The sequence below is a fragment of the Gopherus flavomarginatus genome, chromosome 8, assembly GCF_025201925.1.
Source record: "Gopherus flavomarginatus isolate rGopFla2 chromosome 8, rGopFla2.mat.asm, whole genome shotgun sequence".
Lineage (NCBI taxonomy): Eukaryota > Metazoa > Chordata > Testudines > Testudinidae > Gopherus > Gopherus flavomarginatus.
Genome location: NC_066624.1, coordinates 66,836,075 through 66,857,968, shown reverse-complemented (window position 1 = coordinate 66,857,968; position 21,894 = coordinate 66,836,075). Strand labels below are relative to the sequence as shown.

Genomic DNA, 21,894 nt, shown 5'->3' with positions numbered 1-21,894 from the left:
CTCACCTGTAGAGCATGGCTTTGGTCATGACAGAGGGGTTTCCTCTATTTTGCTAGTGCTAAACTGCCACTGTGAGGACTGGAGATCTGCTAAATGTACCTCTGAAGTATAACAGTCTGCCATTTAAGCAACACACATTGTATCAATTAGTAGTAGGCTTTTTTAAAAAATATAGGTTTCAGAGTAGCAACTGTGTTAGTCTGTATCCACAAAAAGAACAGGAGTACTTGTGGCACCTTAGAGACTAGACTAAAATTTATTTGAGCGTAAGGTTGTGCGGGGTACAGCCCACTTCTTTGGATGCATGGAATGGCACATATAGTGAGGAGACTGTATATACATACAGAGAACATGAAAAGGTGGGAATTGCCCAACCAACTCTTACAGGAAAAAAAAACTTTTGTAGTGATAATCAAGATAGCCCATTTAAGACAGTTTGACAAGAAGCTGTGAGGATAAACTGTCTTAAATGGGCTATCTTGATTATCACTACAAAAGTTTTTTTTCCTCCTGCTGACAACAGTTCATCTTAATTAATTAGCCTCTTAGAGTTGGTTGGGCAACCCCCACCTTTTCATGTTCTCTGTATGTATATATATCTCCTCCCTATATGCTCCATTCTATGCGTCCAATGAAGTGAGCTGTAGCCCACAAAAGCTTATGCTCAAATAAATTTAAGTCTCCAAGGTGTCAGAAGTACTCCTATCCTTTTTAAAAATTATAGATGTAAATGAAAGTACTGGGATACAAAGGACTCATGAGAGTTATACACACTAATTTTTACATCTGTATTTTCTGTGTCTGTTAGCAGAGGGCCCTTTCACAGCAAATGTCTGTAAAACACAATTCCCCTTATACAATACAACAGCCCTTGGGGCTGAATCCTGCTGTGTGCAGATGGAAAGGGGACACAGGGAGCCATTTCCCCCTCTTCCAGCACTCAGGCGAATGCTATGAACAACTTCCCCGGTTCTAAAGGTGATAGGGTGCTGGCTGGGGGTATGGCCAGACACTCAGCTGGATAGGATGCATGAGGTGGTGTTCCAAATGAATTGATGGGGAAGGCATACTGCTCTCTTTATCTTCTCTGAACAGACACCACCCAGTTGCCACTGATCCGTTTTATTTCCAAAAAGGACATAGTGGTGGGGAAAAAGTGGACACATTTTTTAAAAAAGTAAGCAAAACTAAAAACCTCTTCCCTCCAAAAATAAATCTGTCCCTTCCGTCACAAAACACTACAGTGAGTTCTATACACAAATGTAGGGTTATTTGAGCCAATTTCTTCTTTAAAGTGGATTTCAGAGAGTTACCTACCTCAAATGTTGACATTTGGAGTAGGCTTACTTCATACACAGCCTTCAAAAGAAAATGCTGAAAGCTATACTAAGACTAATGCAGAAACCCATCATCCTGGCCAGCATGCTAGGGGCCCGTTTCCTTAAAAAAAGACCAAAAACACACACGCCATAGACAACTGCTGTATCTACATGTGCTCACAAAAACCGTATTTTTTGCAAATGAAGACCTCGCTCTTTCAATGCTGTTGAAATATAAAATATGGAGACTTTTCTTCACCTCAGATGAAAGGCTTGGATTTCCATCTCCACAGTGTTCTGGACAAAGGTATAGTGCTATCTGATTACAAAATAAATTGCTCAATTTATCCCACCAGCGTTCTCTTAAAGAAACTTCTGTTTTGATAATATATTTCACAGTTACCTGCAGCGGTAAAATGGACACACACTGTACCTGAGTAGACAGAAACTGACTTTAAGTGTGCTCTTGTGGCAGAACTACTGCCATGGCTTGTTTTAAAATTAATACGTGAAAGATTTATTAGAAAATTTACAGCTGAAGAAACTAAGAACACTAATCCTCAGAGGATTCAGTTACTTGTAGAAAAATATTTTTTGTTCTGCACACTTGAATTAAACTTACTGCATCAAAGCAACTAAAAAATGTGTGCAAACGAGGAATCCGTTATTGTGTTCCACAGTAAGGAGGACCAAAAAGATCAAAGGAAAGAGGGTTGAATGTGAGAACTAACACAAAGCCCTAAGAACGTCAAGGTTTTATTGATGTGACATCTTCTGTTTGAAGAAAAATGAAATTTACATGATCAAAAACTTCCACAGATTTTCATAAACAGCAAAAACATTTATAAAATAATGAACCACAGCAGTATTAATGCCCTACAGATTTATTTAAAAATTTTAAAGTATGTAGAAGGAGAGAAACAGGGCACTTTTAAATAAATTTAGGAGGAAGGGGCAAGTTGAAAACAAATCCTGATTTTTGTATATCAGTTGCAAAGTATTGTTAACCTTGTTAGCATATACAGCTGCAAGTGAATGTTTGTTTTTAAATGGTGTGGGTAGCTTTGCACTGAGCCAACTCTTCAAAAGTGAGGAAACAGTTGCTATGTCTCAATTTAAATAATAAAACTGCTGTTCTGTAACAGAATCAGTGGCATAATGAACAGAGCCTTGTAGAAGAGGGACCATCTGAAAATTGCAAGTGCAACATTAGACCAGTTCAAAGCATGATTCCAAACTTAACATAGCCTGGACAAACTAGCTCCATCTCAAAACATTCGTTTGAGGTAAGGACTCATGCTATCGCTGTCCCACCACTCACTGAGTATGCATTTTCCATGTGCTCTTGAGTAAGATATCTGTGGCTAATAGAATTGTGGCCAGCAGTGGTTGTATGTGGCAACAGCTAGAGGAACAGACCTGCTGCTTTTCAATGTACTTTGAACTTCTGTTACTGAAATTCTACAATCCACTGTGAGCACTTTCATTTCCCCCACACAGGTGCAAAAACAGCAACCTTGATCCTATTTCATATGCAGAAATCAACCCAAAAGGCAAGTAATAAACGCATACATCATTCCATTCAATTATTCAGCAGTTTTGCAGACATACTGGAAAAAAACTAGCATTTGATATAAAAATTGTCTATGGAACAGTCTAACTTCATTTTTCCCCATGGATCATAATTCCACATGTGCGCCTAGATCTGTAGAAAAGAAAAAACATAGGATGAAAATCACATTTCCAGGTTGGGTTTGAGCTGTGTGTGTTTGTGTGAAACTGGCTTTACAAGCCCCAGGATTGTTCTCTCAGAACAGAATTACACAAATGAATCCCTTATGAATTGAAAGGACAGTCTGTACACAGTAATCCTGTTGACCTTTGTACTGAATTAATTTTTAAACAATTGAAGAAAAATGTAAGAGGTAGGCCCAAATTTATGAACCTTCACCCAGACTTAAGCCCTGTGCTTACATTAATGAACCCGTACCAAACAGTTCTCTTCATATATGCTCTTGTTTTTTGTGGTCAAAGTGATGCTCAAATTTTAAATCTGCTCTCAAGTACATATTTGCAAAGTGCTAATGATAACTTGAAATGTACTGTATAAACTATATATTACTGCTATTCAAAATACATTCCAAAGCAAGTACAAGACGTATTGCAGATTGGCTTCACAAATAATTTAGTTAAAATGAAGAGAGATGAAGGCCTTTTTGACAGTGTTGAAAATGGTTTAGTTCTGCCTACATGAGCACTTAAGCCATTGTCTACACTGTGCAAGTGCACCTATTGCAGAAAACTGAGAATATGCAATGGTAGACTGAAGTCTGCGTTCAGCCAAACATCCCTCATAGTAAGGATGATATTCAACTTCTGAAAAAATCCCATTCTGTTCAGTTCACAGAACTGAGAGGCACTTTGTTTAGCCTGGATTATGTTAAGGCATTTGTCAAGGAATGGGCCAATAAACTTCTCTTCTCATCTACAATGGACTCTTCCACTAAACCCAAATAAAAAGATAGTCACGCCAGCATGTGATGGCATAGTTATCTTTTGCATGGTCTGAGGTAATACATTTGTATTAGAATGGTCAAGCGTGAACTATTTTCCAACACCTGGGAAGAAATTCACCAGAATACCCTCACATACTATGTATAGGCACTGGGAGGGCAGCAAACTTTTAGTTTCAATAAACGCCATTTTTTTAAATGGGACACTCTACAATTTACCTTTTCTGTTTTGCAGTTTCATCCCATCTGTTGTAGTAAGGGTTCCTGATTCTCTCTCTTTCTGGAAGTGACTGTATAGCTGTTTAATTTCTTGATCATAGTCCTGCCACTCTGGGACAATGCGCACAGCTGCCTGAAGCTTGGGCTCTTTGGTCATTGGATTATTACACTGCAAATGAAACAATTTATTTTTGAGACAGATGACCTTTGCATACATGCAGAAAAGATAAGTCTGTGTTCACTCAGGTATTTTCAAGCTTCAGATTTGTCTGACCTTAAAAGAAAACTGAATATGGGGAACACTGCCTACTGAATTAGAGTAGTTTTAATTCCACTATCATCAACGACCAATTGAAAGGAAAGCCGCTCTTGCTGCAGTATGTCTCTCAGTTACTGGAGAGAGTACAGGCTAAAGTCTATTTCCCAACTCATGCTAAAATTGCTGCTGTGGTTAGCCATGAAATCAGTACAGGAAGAAGGGGAAAATCAATGCTTGCAAAATGCAAAAAGACAAAACTGCTAGTCAGTATGACATGGAGAATCTATGTAAGGTACATATATGGCCCTCATCACCATAGTATTTGACAGCCTGGCACAACACCCCTGGGAGGTTGGGAAGTGCTACTATCTCCATCTTCTGGGCTCAGTTCGTCATGCAAGCTATCTGCCATCTTCGCCTGTTCAAGACAGCACTATAATCCACCTGTTTGCCCTCTATAATGCAATCCATTACTTCCCTGGCTTTCTTTGGGGTCTCTTTCTTACCGGCCTCTCCCACCATAGCTTCATTAATCTTCGGCCTGTGTCTGAAGTAGTGCTTCCTGGATTTTGTCAGTCGCATCACAGACTGACTTCTAGCCTAACGGTTTCATTTCAAAATATGTCCCGTTGTGTAACTCTTTAGTGCTCAGATACCCATAGGACCTCCCTAAAAGGCTGTTATGGCCAAGGATGAGCTCCCAACATCTATAAAATGTCTAGAAATGGCCTGTGTCTGTTAGCCTCCCGCAGTCAAACTTCCCATCGCTTGCTTTCATGTGGCAGAGGTGTTTTTACCAAAAGATGGTGTGATAAATGAAAGGGGGGGAGGTAGCTCCCTTTTATGGACACCCAGCCAGCCAGTTAGCTATAAAGTCCCTTTTAGTGGCTGTTCTCTACTTGCTTTACCTATAAAGGATTAACAAGCCCATAGGTAAAAGGAAAGGGAGTGGGCACCTGACCAAAAGAACCATTGGGAGGGCTAGAACTTTTTTAAATTGGGGAAAAACTTCCCTTTATCTGTGTGTTGTGGCTGTCCGGGAAAGAGGGGAACAGGGAGCAGTTATGCTCTGAGAAGCTTTAAGCCAGGTATGATCATAGATCATACACAGAACTACTTATTTGGAATCCCCAAATGCGTGAGTAGATCAGGAATGTTTAGAAAGATGCAATTAGGTTTATTTCTGTTTATTTCTTATGGCTAGTGGACTCCTCTGTGCTAACCCCAGATGCTTTTGTTTGCTTGTAACCTTTAAGTGAACCCCCAAGAAAGCTATTTTGGGTGCTTAATTTTTGGAATTACTCTTTTACAATCTAGCAAAAGCCTAAGTTCCAGATGTATTTTCTTTTTTGTTTTAATAAAACGTACTTGTTTTAAGAACAGGATTGGATTTTTGATGTCCGAAGAGGTTTGTGCATGCTGTTATTTTAGCTGATGGCAACAGCTGATTTCCTTTGTGGTTTTTTTCTCAGCTCTTCCCCAGAGGGCGGGGTTGAGGGTACCCCACAGGAAGGAATTCCCAAGTGTGCCTTTCTGGTTTCAAAAAGGGGTTTTGCATTTGGGTGATGGCAACGTTTACCTTGGGAGTATACAAGCCTGGAGTGACAAGTATTAATTTTTAAAAATCCTTGTGGGCCCCCACCTTTTGCACCCGAAGTGCCAGAGTGGGGAATGAGTCTTGACAGGTGGGTATCTGGCACCTTTTAAAAATAACCAGACAGCTCAGGGGAGGTGAAACTCTTCAGTCTGGGTGGGCAGCCTACCAAGGAGAAGGAAAACTCTGACCCACCTGCAATCCTCAGGTTAAGTTTAGCCTGGCCCAACAGGTCTATGGAAAGAAGGTGGGAAGAGAGAGGGCATGTACTCAGTTCAACTGGGGAAAGGCCCCTCTCCCTGCTGTGTGTGACTCAGGGATGCAACCAATACATTTTGGTGAAAGGTGAATACATCAGCCCAAGTGATTTCTACTTTTTGGTCAGTTACCAAATGTCAGTTACTAATAGCTCTGTTTCACAACAATGCGCCAATGTATAAACTGATTTAAATCTACTTATGAGCCATCATGGCCTTACCAGATCAATAGTTTTTGCTCTCTTCTTTGAAGAATCATCACACCATGTCTCACACCAAAGCCACTCCTGGGGTAGTGATTTAATGGGCACCTGATGGATCATGTTGTTGGGCAAATCCTGTTTGAAGGACAACATTTATTAGCAGTATCTACAACAGTGAGAGGAAAAAATCATTTACCTTTAGAACTCCCAAGAGATGCCCTCTGAGAAATCCTAACCTGTAGAGCAAAATTTTTTTTTACACCCAAGTAGAAAACCAGGGGTTTTCTAGTGAGTGAAAGATGAATTATAATGTTACCTAAACAAAAATCTATAAAAGTTAGATTGTCTGGAGAAAACCAGAACCCCAGACTGTTTCAACAAACAAACAGTTACCAATTTTAGAGTTCAGTATTCAAAAATTAAATTTCAGTTCACTTATTGTTTTGTGAAGTCAGCATATGTGAGGTTTTAACTCCATTTGATAACGGGATATGAATCCAGCTATCAAATGCTCATTGTCGCACTAAACTAGCTCAAATGGCTATTTTCTTAAGAGAGATTAACAAGAGGTTCCTCTTGGTACTTGTACAGTTGTTTAGAAGACAGAGAAATGGTCCCATGGCACTATGACAGCAAAAATACTCTGTCCAACAGTCCAACTGACTAGTAACACTAATGGAAACATTGGTAATCTACACACAAGATTATTCTAATACAGTAACTCCTTGCTTAACGTTGTAGTTATGTTCCTGAAAAATGCTACTTTAAGCGAAAAGATGTTAAGCAAATCCAATTTCCCCATAAAAATTAATGTAAATGGCGGGGGGGTGTTAGGTTCCAGGGATATTTTATTCATCTGATAAAAGATATATATACATACATATATATAATACACACACACACACACACAGTATAAGTTTTAAACAAACAATTGTATACTGTACACAGCAATGATGATTGTGAAGGTTGGTTGAGGTACTGAAGTCAGAAGGTGGAAGAAAGTGGGATACTTCTCAGGGAATGCGTTACTGCTAAATGATGAACTAGCACTCAGCTGAGCCCTCAAGGGTTAACATACTGTTGTTAATACAACGAGGAGTCCTTGTGGCACCTTAGAGACTAACCAATTTATTTGGGCATAAGCTTTCATGGGCTAAAACCCACTTCATCAAATGCATGGAGTGAAAAATACAGTAAGGAGTATATATATTACAGCACATGAAAAGATGGGAGTTGCCTTACCAAGTGAGTGGTCAGTGCTAACGAGGCCAACTCAATCAAGGTGGATGTCGCCCATTCCCAACTGTTGACAAGAAGGTGTGAGTAACAACAGAGGGATGTTGTTAATGTAGCCTCACACCCTACAAGGCAGCAGGAATGGAGGGAAGGGAGACACCATGGCAGAGAGAGACAGAGACACATACCGTGTGAGAGAGACACACGTTGCCCCTTTAAGTATGCTGACTCCACTCTAAGTACATTGCCTTTTTAAGTAGATCAGCAAGTTGAGACAGCAGCTGCTGCCAGCAAGCTCCCTCCATCCTGAGACCTGTCATGTCCACCCTCTGCTCTGTGGAAATGGGGTAAAGTAGCAGGGGACAGGAGGGGGGGGTAGGGGACACCCTGACATTAGCAGCTCCAAGGCAGAGGGCAGGAACAGCACACAGCAGCATGAGGAGGGACAGCTGAATTGCCAGCAATTGATAGCCTGCTGGACAGCTGCCGCACAGGGAACTTATGGGAGTGGGGAGCTGATGGGGGGGCTGCTGGTCCACCCTGGTCCCAAGCCCCTGGCAGCTAGCTCTAATGGGCTGCTCTTTCTGCAAGCAGTGGACAAAGCAGGTGGTTGCCAAACGTTATAAGGGATCATTGTGCAACTTTGAACAAGCATGTGCTCTAATTGATCAGCAAGGTAACACTTAACAGGGATGACTTTAAGTGAGGAGTTACTGTATTGTATAAAGCTCAGATGCATAAAGTCAATGCACTAATATACATACAGTTTAGCACATGGCACATTATAAATAAAGAAGAGTATTTGAAGATACATAAAGCTTTCTTTGGCCTATAACTAGGAAAACCAAGGTTGGACTGGACAGCTCAAGAAATTGGTAATGGGTTAGAGAGACTTTCACCTCCATAACCCTAATTCCAATCTGGTCAATGCTAGTAGTACACTCATTACGATCTAAAAACTTTTCATTGTCTTATAAAATATTAACTGAATTGGTGGTCTCAGGACACTTCCTAAGAGAAAGATGTCCATACCAAAGAAGCCTCCATAACACTTGGTATTGCCTTGTTGACTATCAACTGAGAGGCCAAGGAGTGAACAGACACTGAGATTTAGTTGTCAGACCCAGAGATGTGTCTTAAACTGAGAGCCACCTGGAGGCAGTGAGGAAACTTGAATTGTGTGATTGTTTGTTTGTTTTTTTATAATGGAGGACTTCGGTGGGAAACCAAAGTTTTAAGAATCAACACAGTCTCTGAAGTAGTAAAGCACTCAATACAGAATGACTACAGTGTTCCTCTTGGGGACTCTTTCATAATGCCATTTCATATCATTTTTTTGAAACCTTAGTAAAACCTCTACCAAATTTTGAAAAGCTAATAGTTAATGAAAATAATATTAAAGATTAAACACAACTGAAAAAAAGAAAAACGCATGTAAAGCTAAAATAGTATTCTGCCTTGAACTCACCCCATGTCCAACTTCTATAGAACTCAGAAGCCAATGTACTGCATATGCTGCAGCATAATGGTAACACTCATTATTGCTGTTGAAAGTTGTCACTGTCTGACGAAGCCAAGTAAAGGTGTGGGATTCATTCAAGGCTTCAGAACAACATTGGCTTAAAACTACCATGTGTTAGGCAATTAAGAAATAAAGCAAGCAAATGTCAACTCTGAATTAAGCATCAGATTACAGTGCAATCTTTAAACAGAGCTGCCTTAAGAAGAAAACATACATGACCTTGATAGGAATTAAAGATAAGAGAGTCTTAAGTATCTGAAAGCTACCATCTAACTGAAAAAATTAAAAATCAAAGTACACACACCTGATCAAGGTTGGAAAGACTGTTAGGATCTTGACTCAGACCTTGATATTGTCCTCTTAGCCGGTCTCCAGCAGCTATCTTCCTAAACTTTTTCAGATCCACAACATATAGAGCACTAAACACAAATAACACAGTTGTTAATAACATGAAGCCTGACTGATGTATCCATTTACAAAATTCAAAAACAATGTAATCTTGGACTCTCCCAGACAAACTAGGTTGTGATGGATAAATTCAAAGATTCTTCAAAAACAGTATCTTAGTATTGCTGTCTCATTATCCATTTTTTCATTACCTTCAAAATTTAACCCAGATATATCTACTGGCAACTAACATCAGTTCAGTTAATCTGTAAAAGCTACAGCAAATGCTCTAGCCTAATATGTCAAGTGGAAATTCAGAGGCTGCCCAAGCTTACATGATGGAGCCCAGAAAAAGAAAGCATTGAGCAGACCCTCCAAAAATATAGCAGACACAGATTTCATTGCATACACATGCACTTCAACCAAAGTTTGCCGGCAACAATGGCAAGTGGTGTTTCACGTTTTCCACAAGTTGTTTTTTTTAATCTAAACAAGAGCCCTACAATCTATCTGGTAAAACTGAATCCTTCAGTACCTGATGTGATATTTTCTTCCAGCCAAGTGACTTGCCCAGTATCCTGACTTCCAGAACCTGTAGCCATCCATCTCTCTACGGCTTTCACAGAATGGAGTATAGCCATATGGTGCACCTTCCAAATTGAAGTCTCTTAACTCTTTGAGGTCTGTGCGCACAATCTAGCAAAGAGGAATGGAAATGTATTTTATTTAGCATGGACACAGACACTTCGGAAAGCTAGCATAGGGGGTTATTTTTGAGGTGTGGGTTAGGACTCCACAGTTGAAGTTGAATAAGCATTTACAGAAAAGGTTACTTATTACTGGTGCAGTCTACATTGTACTAGTGGACCAAGATAAAGTCCCTGCCCAAGCAAATCAGAATAGGATAATGCTCATTATCATTCTTCAAGTAACAGCGATATAAAGAATCCAAAATAGACTGTTATTAGAGTTATAAGCTATTAAAGGAGAATCTGATATCTAGGTCATGATACCTACAAATAACTTAACTTAGGATAAGTCTACACTGCACTTAAAACCTGTGTCTGGCCCATGCCAGCTGACTCAGGCTCAGGCTGGAGCCTGGGCTGTCAGACCCAGAGAGATGGGATAGATCTAGTACATGGGCTCCAGCATGAGCCCAAACATCTACACTGCAATTGAACAGCCCCTTAAGCCCAAGCCCGAGTCAGCTGGCACAGGCCAGCTGCAAGTGTCTAATTGCAGTGTACACGTACCCAGAGCCATCACTCTATATCTGACTTCTCAGTCCTCATCCTCAAAGGAAACCTGTACAACATTTTTAATAGATGAGTCTGGGAATTTAAAATCATAAGTTTGCTAAAAAAACAAGACTTAAAAAAGACACTGGTTTTGTGGTTTATTACAACAATTTGTACCACACCCTGCAGCCTGTTAACCCTCCATTTTCCTACAACTGCACAGGCCTTAATGGCCCACTTTGTTTTAAGTGATGCAAACTCCTGATGCTTAATCTGTTCCACCTTGTATCTAGTCTGCAGGGCCAGCTCTGGCTTTTTTGCCACCCCAAGCGGGAAAAAAAAAGGGGGGGGCAGCCGGAGTGGCAAAGCAGGGGAAAAAAACCAACACTTTGCAGCCGGAGTGACAAAGGATGTGTATGTGTGAACAAAACAAAAAACAGCATGGCTAGAACGGCAAAGCTGAGGGGGAGAAGACACAGCGTGACTGGAGAGGCAAAACGGGGGGGTAGGGGGGAAATAAAACAAAAAAGTTGTGGCTGGCAAAGTGGGGGGAAAAAAAAAAAAAAAAACGCTACAGGGCGGCCAGAGCCAGGGAGCAGGGGGACTCCCTGTGTTGCAGAGTGCACGCCTGGTCTAGTGGAGGGGAGGGGGAGGGAGCAGGGGGGAGAGAGAGAAGGGGGCGGCCAACGCTTCAGCGGGCCCGACCGCTGCGCTGCCTGCCGGGAGGGCTCCGTGCCTCTCCAGTCGGCGGGGAGGGAAGGACACGGGCTGCCCTGCCACATTTGCTGCAGGGCGCTCCCCTCCTCTGCGCTGCCGCCCCCTACAGGGCAGCCAGAGCAGAAAAAAAAAAAAAAAGCGGCCGTGCCACCTTAGGTTCGGGCGGAATGCTGCCCCGTAGAATCTGCCACCCCAAGTACGAGCTTGCTTGGCTGGTGCCTGGAGCCAGCCCTGCTGGTTTGGCCACTCTGGTTACCTTCTCCAGACATAAGAAAGCTTGTCCCTTCCACCAACAGAAGTTGGTCCAATAAAAGGTATTACTTTGCCCACCTTGTCTCTTGACAAAGATAGACCCCTGGGGTGCTGTGATGGCTGCTTATCTTGCTAACAGGATTTGTGCTGTCCTCTTCTATTTGTTATATCCACATTTTCTAACTTTTGAGTGCTTTACTTTGCAACCTTCATAATGTTCTTTTAACATAGGTGTTTTTGTATTTAACTCCATTTACTACATGTATGCTGACCTCGTAATTCCAGCCAATGACCCCAAAGCCATCAGGTAGCTTACCTGATCAGCATCCACAAACAGGAATTTATCAACCACCAGTGGGAACAGCACATCCAGAAAAAGGATCTTGTAACCCCAGATAATGCGCTGTTTCTCTGTTTGCTGGTGAAGCCATCGGGGCCATTTGTATTGGACAAGCTCATACTGGAAATTGTATTTCTCTGCCATGTATGGAATGAACTCCTGGGGAGGGAAAAATTATTTGTCTCGACTGCATTTCTGGGTTTGTCCCATTATAGCGAAACCAGGCAGAAGCAAAGACAATTTTAAAAAAAGAAGAAAAGGTCCAAGAGACTTTGCAGCCATTGGGTAAAGCACAATTTTTTTTTCTAGATAGGTTTTTTGTTCTAAGCAAATGTAAATGTAACTGCAAACAAACTGACTGCATAAAGTGGTCCCAACTTTGTGTGACAGACACACCTCAGAAATGTAACTGTCAGAATGTGGTCTTTGAAATCCATCTAAACATCTTGGGATCCCTTCAGTCCCCACAGTTATGACACTGATCCAGGGGTGAAGGGTTTGATTTACAGGAAGAGATTACTTGAGTTTAATATGAAATACTGGAATAAACCTAAAAGGAAAAAAGGTAAGAGAAACATCAGGAAAAGATTCCCAACAGCAAGATCCACTTGGCTGTGCAAGTTTCCCCAAGTGAAGTGGGAGAAGTCCTAACTCTTGAACAATTAATGTAAGCCCTGAAAAATGCTAAGAAGTGTACATTAGAGAATAATCCTGGATCAGCAGATAACTGGGACTAGAGAACCTAAGAAATTTTCAGCTGCTAGCCCCCTCTAATTAATTTGATAATTGCAATCAAGTACTTCAGGGACTGCTGTATTTTAACATAAACCCAATACTCAAACAATATAATGGCACAAATTCGTGCCCAGTTTTTAATACTATTCAAGTCCAATAAATGATTTCGCTGACTAACTTTGGCTTTGCATTCCTCCCAAGATGTCACAATGCATCCCCTGAAAATATGTATTAGAAAAGAAAAAGTAACCAGAAGGCTTAATGATACTAAAATAATCCTAATTTAGGGAAAAGATGCTGGTTAAACCAAGATTGTTACTTGTCCAACAAATCCATGATGTGGAGTCTACACTGAGTGGGAAATAATCTATCTACTGCTGGCCACGGGTAGCATTTTACTTCCGCCCTGGAACAAGGGGGGAATGAGAGGCAGCAAAGACTGTGAAGTCACGGAATCTAGCCCTTAGTTGATTTCTCTTTGTATAAACAGACTCTTCATTTACAATGAACTGTCAAACCAGATCAGACCCATGGCCCACCAAGGCCAATGTTATGTCTGACAGTACCCAATGCCAGATAAATTGGAGGAAAGCATAAAACCGCTTTAGCAGACAGTCATGCATTAACATGCCCACAGATGATGTTTTTTCCTAGGCATTAAAGGTTGTCTCATCTCCTGAAGTATCAGGGTTGATGTGTCATATATGTATATAGCCCATCTTATTCATATACATGTGTAATCCTTTTTTGAATCCTACTCTGCCTCTATAAATCGTTGCGATAGGTTAATTGTATTATGTAAACAAATTTTCCATACTTTAGGTTTTTATTTGCTGCCTTCTGATTCCCCTTGTTCTTGGTTTAGTATGTGTGCACAACTGGCCTCCTTTATAGCCCTGTTGATTTTATATACATCTTTCATACCACCTATTCTCCTCTCAAAAATTAAAGATCCTAATATTTTTAGTGTTTCTTCATATGGAACTTTTTCCATGCCTCTAATCATAGGCAGTGCCTATCTCTGGTCTTTGTCTCTTTCTGCTCTGTCCTTACTCCCCTCCCTCCTACCTCACAGCTCATGCACAGCTTCCTCATGCAATTTAAAAAGAAGCCTCTATTTAACAGCCACACCTTTATCATGAACATTGCCATGCAAACCACAGGGAAAAGCAGTTCAAACTTAACAGAAGCAAAGGAATCTAAACAAAGATATGAAGAATTCTCTTACTCCAATTTGCAACTGTGTGCAACTCCTTCCTTAAATACTCCCTTACAAAGTTAACCCACTGTCAAACTGATCTTCACTTACAAAACCTTAATCAGAAGAATACGACTGCAACTATACTTCTTGTTTGTCAAAATAAAGAAATATCAATAGATTATGCATAGCTTTTCATGTTGATTAGTATGAGACTCATCTACCTGTTCAAAGAACAGATATGTAAAAAAATGAGGTAAGAAGATGACAAATGTAATAACCTTTAGAAAAGATTTTCACTTTTATCTGTGAAAAATAAAAAGTAAAAGATTTAGTAACAAACCTTGAACATAGGTGACAAATAGTTCTTCAAGAACCAGAATTTCACTGGAGTCTTAGTGTGTTTCAGCACAGATAACATCATTATACTGTTAAAAGCAAAAAACAACAACGTTTTTGTACATTTTCATCAACAGGAAAGACTCCCCCAATTGTAAAGACCACAGCGTTATCGCTAAGACAAAGTTCGTACAGCCCAGCTCCGCAGAAAGCTCTCAGCGTAACGGTTAGATTACAGATGGCTATTTTCCTACATTATTCTAGTGAATGCAGTTTGTGCCAGATTACTGACCTTTATGCACCAAAAAGAAAATATACAGCTGCAGCCTATTAAAATCAGCTTAAACACCTAAGAACATAATTTTTTTTTAAATACTGATTAATTTATGCATGAATATACAAAGTGGGTCATTCTTTTATCCAATATACAGTAAATCAGATATTAGGACAGTGATCAACTACCCTATTATCTATTAGATAAAGGCTTAAATCTATTTTAGCTATTTGTAAAGAGTAAAATAGCGTAAGTGTAGCCTGGCGAGCACCCCGCTCCAGAGAAAAAGGGGTTAAAACCAGCTCTGGGAAAGGGCTGCCCCAAGGAGCCAATCGGGGGCAGCCAGGTAGCCAATCCAGGCCCAGTAGGGCTGGTATAAAGAGGGCTGTGAGCTAGGAGGCAGGCAGTCTCACTCCAGTCTTGGTGTGGGAAGGACTGGGCTGCCTGGGAGCACAGGCTACCTTCAATAGAGCAATGCTAGGGAAGAGGCAGGCTAAGCTGGGGAGCCCAGGCCTGGCAACCTCCCAGGCTGAGGCCTGACAGGAAGGCCTAAGGAGGTACTGAGGTCCAACTCCCTAGCAAATGATAAGTGGCCATTGCAGACTGCAGTTTGCCCCTGAGTAAAGGGGCTAGATGAGGACTGGCCGTGGGTCACTGAGGCAAGGTGGGCTCAGGGGAGTGGAGTTCCCTGCGTGAGAGGCAGCACCCCAAGATAAGGGCCACTGTGGTCCAGGAGGGACATGGGGCCTACAGGTGGGGGAGATAAAGGGACTGCAGAGGGGTAGGTAACAGAAGGCAAGACACTGGCCCATGGAGGGCACTCCAGGGCTGAGAGAGCTAATTCCTGGATGGTCAGAAGGAGGTGCCATGCCAGTGAGTCGGCAGACCTACTACAGTAAGAATAAAAATAAAAAAGTCATAGAATAAGTATCTTGTGCTTTTAAAATCAACTTTTTCTCTCTGCCTTAAGGTTTGTTCTATGAATATTGGTTTATAGCAGTGGGAAACCTACAATGATACTGCATCTCAGTGACAACTACTTAACAAAGCTTGCCTTAACAGTTCATTTCCTGTAAACTGCATAAACAGAAACATTTATAAGATACACTAAAGTTTCCAATTGCTTTAAATCGAATGGGAGTTTTACCACTGGATTTCACTTTTTTCAGTATTACCCTTAACATTAAGTAAGGCCTATACCAAGTGAAATAGCCAGTGTTTAACAACTGCACCAAACTATTCATATGTAACATATCAGAGAGGTAGCCATGTTAGTCTGGATCTGTAAAAAGCGACAGAATCCTGTGGCACCTTATAGACTAACAGACGTATTGGAGCATAAGCTTTTGTGGGTGAATACCCACTTCATCAGACGTAAGGTAATTTATGTAACATAAATTGTCAGATTATTTAAAATGAGAATTGTAGCTTCCAACTACTTTAAGTAGATAGCAATAGCAGTACATCTACCAACTGAGAAACAAAAATTACAGACTCTATACTAACCGGAGGAATCTTTCATACAGGTGTCCTGAAGCCACAGAGAATATATTAATCACATCATCTTTATCCTGTTTCATTTCGTCATTCTTCTGCCCACCTGTAAATCCCCTAAAATCAGGAAAAATATAGTCCTCATTAGAATACTTATACCTGTCTACAATGTCATGTAGAAAACAGCTTTCCCCCAAGCCAAATCTCTCACTTCCCAGTCTGGCAGGGGTCGAGCGTGCTGCAGACACAATGTGCTCAGACCTGGGAGGGAAGGCATGCTTGGTGTTGTCAGCTGATTTATATTATTGATGGGCTCTGAAAAGAGTCCTGTTAATGAAACCTCTTCAGCCTTAAGGGGGCTGCCTGTGATGTAGGGCCTTTACAAAATGTACAATGATCCAGTGCACCAAGAAAGGCATTCTCTAACCTTTCATAGAAGGGAGAAGGAGAACACACACCTCTACCTCAATATAACACTGTCCTTGGGAGCCAAAAATCTTACTGTGTTATATCAAACTTGCTTTGATCCACCAGAGTGCACAGCCCTGCGCGCCCCCCCCACCCCCCCCAGCACTGCTTTACCACGTTATATCTGAATTCGTGTTATATCGGGTCGCGTTATATTGAGGTAGAGGTGTAGTTACAAAGCAATGCCCATCTTGTTCTGCACAGCTGAATAAAGTGGACTCTCAGGAATTACTGATAGCGTAGTTTTAAAAATTAAACCCTCAAACCCAGTACCATTTATAACAGAATGGCTATAGATTATTGGTACTTTAGGTCCCTCATTAAAATACCAGACAATCTTTCAGTTTCTAGACACTTGCGTGATTTTAGTGAACAGAGAACTGTTTTTACCACTTAAGAGACTCCCAAAATCCAGACTCATTCTCACTAATTCCATCACTTAGTAAATCTTCATTCATCATGTCTAGTTTCTTCTGAACCTGCAAATGTATAACACTGCGTTAGCCAACAAATTTTATTAATAGCTGAGAAAATAGCTACAAGAAACTAAGCAGTCATCATCACTCCATGTTTTTGTTTATCCGTTTGAATAATGTCCATCTACATACAACTTAGGCCACATGAAGATACTTATCAGAAGGGACAATAACTCAGTTTTCACTAGTGAATTTTAACACAAAATCCAAACTAGTTCCAGAGGCCTTAAGACCTTTGAGTTTAGAAGGCTAAAACTTATCAAAATGCATTTTTGTCCTCATCTTCGATGAGGGAAACTGGAGAAAAAATTAACACTACTCTCTATATTGGCCAAAAGGAGTCAGCTAAGACATTAGGAGTGCAGTACCAGAGCTAAGCAACTTAATCACAGCAGATTTAATAGGCAAGAAGACCACATCGAAAAACCAGAGCCAAACAGAAATGCAAAATAGACATTCTGGGAGGAAGAGAGGAGAAGGTTGTGCTGCAATCACCACCACCAATGGATTAATCTGGTTTCATTTTGTAGCTACACTTCCATCTGCTGTGTGCCCTCTGAGGGAGAGACAGTATCAGATAAGCACAGGTCTTTAATAATGTATGATAGCCAGTGGGTAAAAACATATTCATAATGGTAGTTACACTACTGGCTGGCTGGCTATTTATTTGTTATATAATCATTACTAGGAGTGGAGGAGAAAGCATATTAAACATGATTAAGGGATATATTTTTAAGATTTTGCACTCAGTTGAGCCAGTAAAAAGTGAGCACAATTGAGTTGCTAATTTGCATGCAAATTAGAGCAACCATATGTCAAATCCCTCATTCTGCACATATAATCACTAATTACATGCACGACACACTAAATATATTTAAGACCTTTTTTATCAAGTGCTACTATAATACTGCTAGCACCGCACAGATACTCTTCCAAACTTAGCAACTCATTGATAAAATTCTCTTCCAATTTACATTCACACGATTGCTTCCTTTTCAATTTTATAATTCAAGTCACTTTTCTTATATAATTGATATTGTGCTCTTGTATATTAATATTATTCTACTGAGTGCTGGAAGTGAACAGTGTTTTATAAAACAAACTATTTATTATTACTATTTATAACCCAGGAGATAGGACCCCATGAATGAGATCGCACCCCCCCACCGCCCAATGTACTGTTGGCATAAGACTTGAGAGGGACCTTCATACCAACAATGCAAACATCAAATAGGTAATATGTTCCAAGAGATAGGCTAGAGACTGGCTGTACGGAGACCTGGATTTTAATCTAAACTCTGCAATTGACCTGCCCTTCAATTTACACAATCACTTAACCTCTCTCTGCCTCTGTTTCCCCTCTTGGGATAACGATACTTATACTTTTGTGTAAAGTGCTTTAAGGTTTACAAATGAAATGCCTTGTTAGGGACCTGATCCACAGCCCACTGAAATCAATGGGAGTTGTCCTATTTACTTCAGTGAGTTTCTTCCATTGATTTCAATAGGCTTTGGATCAGGCCGTATAAGACCTACATATTGTTATAAACAGCTTAGTAACAGTATAGTGCCATCCCTCTCCCCCGAAAGTGCATGCATCATCTAAGTATCTTGAGGCTTCCGCTTTATTTTGCGCACACTGCCTCTGGTGTAAGTTTATAGGAGGGATGATTAGTTCTTAAAAAACAAAACAAAACACCTTGTTCATTGCCATTGTCCATATCCTCAAAGCAACCACCCTACTTCAAGAGGAGCTCTTGCAGTACAGTTTTCAAACTCACCTTCACTTTAATAATTTTGCTCTTGAAGTTGTTAAGAACAACAGTAACTTCATTGGCATCAGGTGGAGAATCTGTACCATCATGGCTAAAAATAATTAAAAAAAAATTTAGCTTTGTAACCATCATCACAGAACAGGGGCCATTTTGTTTCCTATTTCTTCTTCATGAGCACTTTTCATAAAGATCTTTTTCATAACACCCTTGTTCCCTCCCTGATTAAAGCTTAACACCATAAAACATACAAACCTATCCAATAAATACAAAAGTGAACATACTCATACAAGATCACAAAGGGGATTTATTTGATTTAATCTCGTGGAACAAATAGTGCGTCTGGCAGGGCATGCAATTTTCATCTAACAATTAGTTGCTATTTGTAAAGGAACTGTTAGATCCATAGATACCAATATTATGTGTGTCCAGTTCAAAATGTTCACAGGATCAAAAACAAAAAGATGTCATATAGCTTCACCTGTAGATTCTATAGATGTCCTCAGACCTCCCCTTTCTGAGTCTCAAAACCCAAGCCCCAGGATTAGCTTTTAATTGGAAGTAGCCCTGTAAAGGAAAAAGGTGATATGCTGTTTTAACTGAAAACAGAAACTACTTTTGCTATTTTTTCCTAGCAGTATACAGTTCGACCATTTTAGATTTGTATATATTTGCTCATAAATCAGCTGATTAAAACGTCTTTAATCTTCAAAACACAGATAAGAACAGGAAAGGTTCTACCATTTCCAATGAAATTTCCCATTTCAAAATAAGCAATACCCATGGAACAGGCAGAGTTTTTTCAAGTGGTTACTGTCGGAGCAGAAACCAAACACAGACTTTCAGCCTGTTTTTCTGAAGAGATGACCCAGAATGTCTAACTTGTGGGCTTCCCTCAATGGGAGGAAAAAAAAAAAAAAAAAATCTTTCAAGCCACCACCAGCTAACCACTGTAATGATCCATAAAAGATCCAGCTTCAGTACATGTTTGATTCGTTCTGATGTTACACTGTTTGGGACTTTAACTAATGTTCTTTGGAGAAGAGTCACTGCTAAAGCAGGAAGATTTAACATCTTACTCTTGGTGCAACACATCACTCTGGTACAACTTAAAAAAAAATACTATGCAGAACACATACATAAAAGTATGTTATTGCAACATCAAGTTTTAGATTTTAATTGCAGAAGAATCAGAAAATTAATTGTTAAGGTGACAAAATCTGATGAGGGTCTAAATATTTGTGCTGATGCCTCATATAAACGCATGTTCTTTCATTCTGCCACCAAATGTGTAATTATGATTGCACAGTCAAAGAGATGCATGTGCAAATATTTGGAGAAAACGCACCACAGTCCAAGTTTCTGAAGTTAAGGAAAATGATGCAGTGTGCATGCTTAGTAGACTATTTCCAAATCCCTTCAGATTCAGTTGTTCAGAGACCAAACTTATAAGGAGGAAAAGACAGCAAAGTGAGGTAAGTCTATATCCATTAAAAAACAAACAAATGCAGCATGTAGTTCCCCGCCCACCTATGTGGCTAATTAACAACTGTTTTACAAAAATCTGAGCCACTCCCCACCTGTGGGCATGCACAGTCACAATACCCACTGCTCATCTTACAGCAACATTCTGGATGTTGTCAGCTAAAGAGGTGGGATTTGTGCAACACAGAAAAATCAACTGTGAAAATCTCGCTCCTTATTAGTTCTTTCATCAGGCCTATATTCACCTTAGTAGACACTGAGGCTATTTCTACACTACCACATATGTTAATATAACTCATGTCGCTCAGGGGTGTGAATAAGCCACCCCTGTGAGTGACATAAGTTACCTAAGTGGCGGTGTGGACAGCGCTATCGGTGGGAAAGCTGCTCCTGACAACACAGCTTGTTGAGGATGGATTAATGAAGACAATGGGAGAGCTATCCCTCATCCCTTTAGAGCTGCTACACTAGAGAGCTTGCAGCTGCACCACTGTAAGCTCTCTAGTGTAGCCATAGCCTCAGGGAATTACAGAAAAGACTTACAGTCTGGGAGCATATATAATGCTGTGGGCAAGTTAATGATAGGAAGCAAAGGGAGTGTCAGCTGATTTGTAAAACTAATAATAATAATAATTAATAATCATCATCCTAATTTCAGCGTGTCACCCTCTATGGTGTGGTATCGGAGGAACTCGCTGTCTCTCAGCTCCCAGCTTCAGGTCCTCCAGTTTATGAAAATTTTGGTAATACAGTGACATCGGAAATGCGTCAAGTTGGGTATCATATCAAGTTGGGTTTGTTTTTCCCACAAACACAGTGGTACCAAACATGACAAACCTAGAACAATTATGTAGAAGTGTATTTGAGAAAACAGTTTTTTTTTAAATAATATTTTTACACAGCAATGTCAAATATTCAGCCCTCGCAAATTTAAATTGTGGCCCTCAACTGACAGTACTGTTTTGTCACTTCATGCTCAGAACATGTTACCCGATTCATTTTTTTTTTAATGTTACAGATTACAATAAATAGAAGGAATGTGGCAAAAAAACAGTTCAGTGGTACTGAGTATCAGCTTTGTTTATTATGCTGAAAGAATGGTGATGAGGCACCGGCTAGGATGTCAGCATCCAGCTAGAAGGTACTGGAATCCATATCCAAACGGGATGTATATAGCTACATAACATAATTAAGTACAATCCCGCAGTAATTTATTACAAAATCCTTGTGTTTACTTTTGTCTTGATCATTTTTAGGCATCAGTGGGAAGACAAAGAGAGTGTCACCGTGGAAGACCCGGTTAAACACAATGCTTGGTGGCACCTTACATACTCTAGGGAGTGCACCCATAAACTGTATTTAGCAAGGTTGGAAAGGAAGTACTTCAAGCATCAGGAAAAAGTTGAAGAAGGTGGACCAAGTGACAGCTGTGGGCAAGGCTCACCTTACACTAGGTCCCATGGCATGCGTTTCAAGAAGAACACCTGCTTTTTCTGCAGTAAGCCCGAAGGCATCCATCAAGCAGTTTCAACATGTGAGAAGTCATAATGAAGCTGTTGCCTTGCACTGATCAGTGGAATTTCTTTGTAGTTCC

At 40.4% G+C, this 21,894-nt stretch overlaps 1 protein-coding gene across 3 annotated transcripts in view; it reads right to left on the bottom strand.

Moving 5' to 3' along the window:
- Positions 1-2,057: 2,057 nt before the first annotated feature.
- UGGT1 (UDP-glucose glycoprotein glucosyltransferase 1) overlaps positions 2,058-21,894 on the bottom strand; it is an 88,530-nt gene continuing 68,693 nt past the window's right edge. For all 3 annotated transcript variants that reach the window (XM_050963983.1, XM_050963981.1, XM_050963982.1), the window contains 11 exons: positions 19,297-19,382; positions 18,825-18,909; positions 16,958-17,046; positions 16,112-16,216; positions 14,336-14,420; positions 12,036-12,218; positions 10,045-10,205; positions 9,427-9,541; positions 6,383-6,499; positions 4,052-4,220; positions 2,058-3,024 (listed from right to left, as the gene is read on the bottom strand). In XM_050963983.1, the coding sequence (XP_050819940.1) occupies positions 2,999-3,024; positions 4,052-4,220; positions 6,383-6,499; positions 9,427-9,541; positions 10,045-10,205; positions 12,036-12,218; positions 14,336-14,420; positions 16,112-16,216; positions 16,958-17,046; positions 18,825-18,909; positions 19,297-19,382 (1,221 nt within the window). In that variant the 3' untranslated portion in view covers positions 2,058-2,998. The remainder of the gene's footprint in view (positions 3,025-4,051; positions 4,221-6,382; positions 6,500-9,426; positions 9,542-10,044; positions 10,206-12,035; positions 12,219-14,335; positions 14,421-16,111; positions 16,217-16,957; positions 17,047-18,824; positions 18,910-19,296; positions 19,383-21,894) is intronic.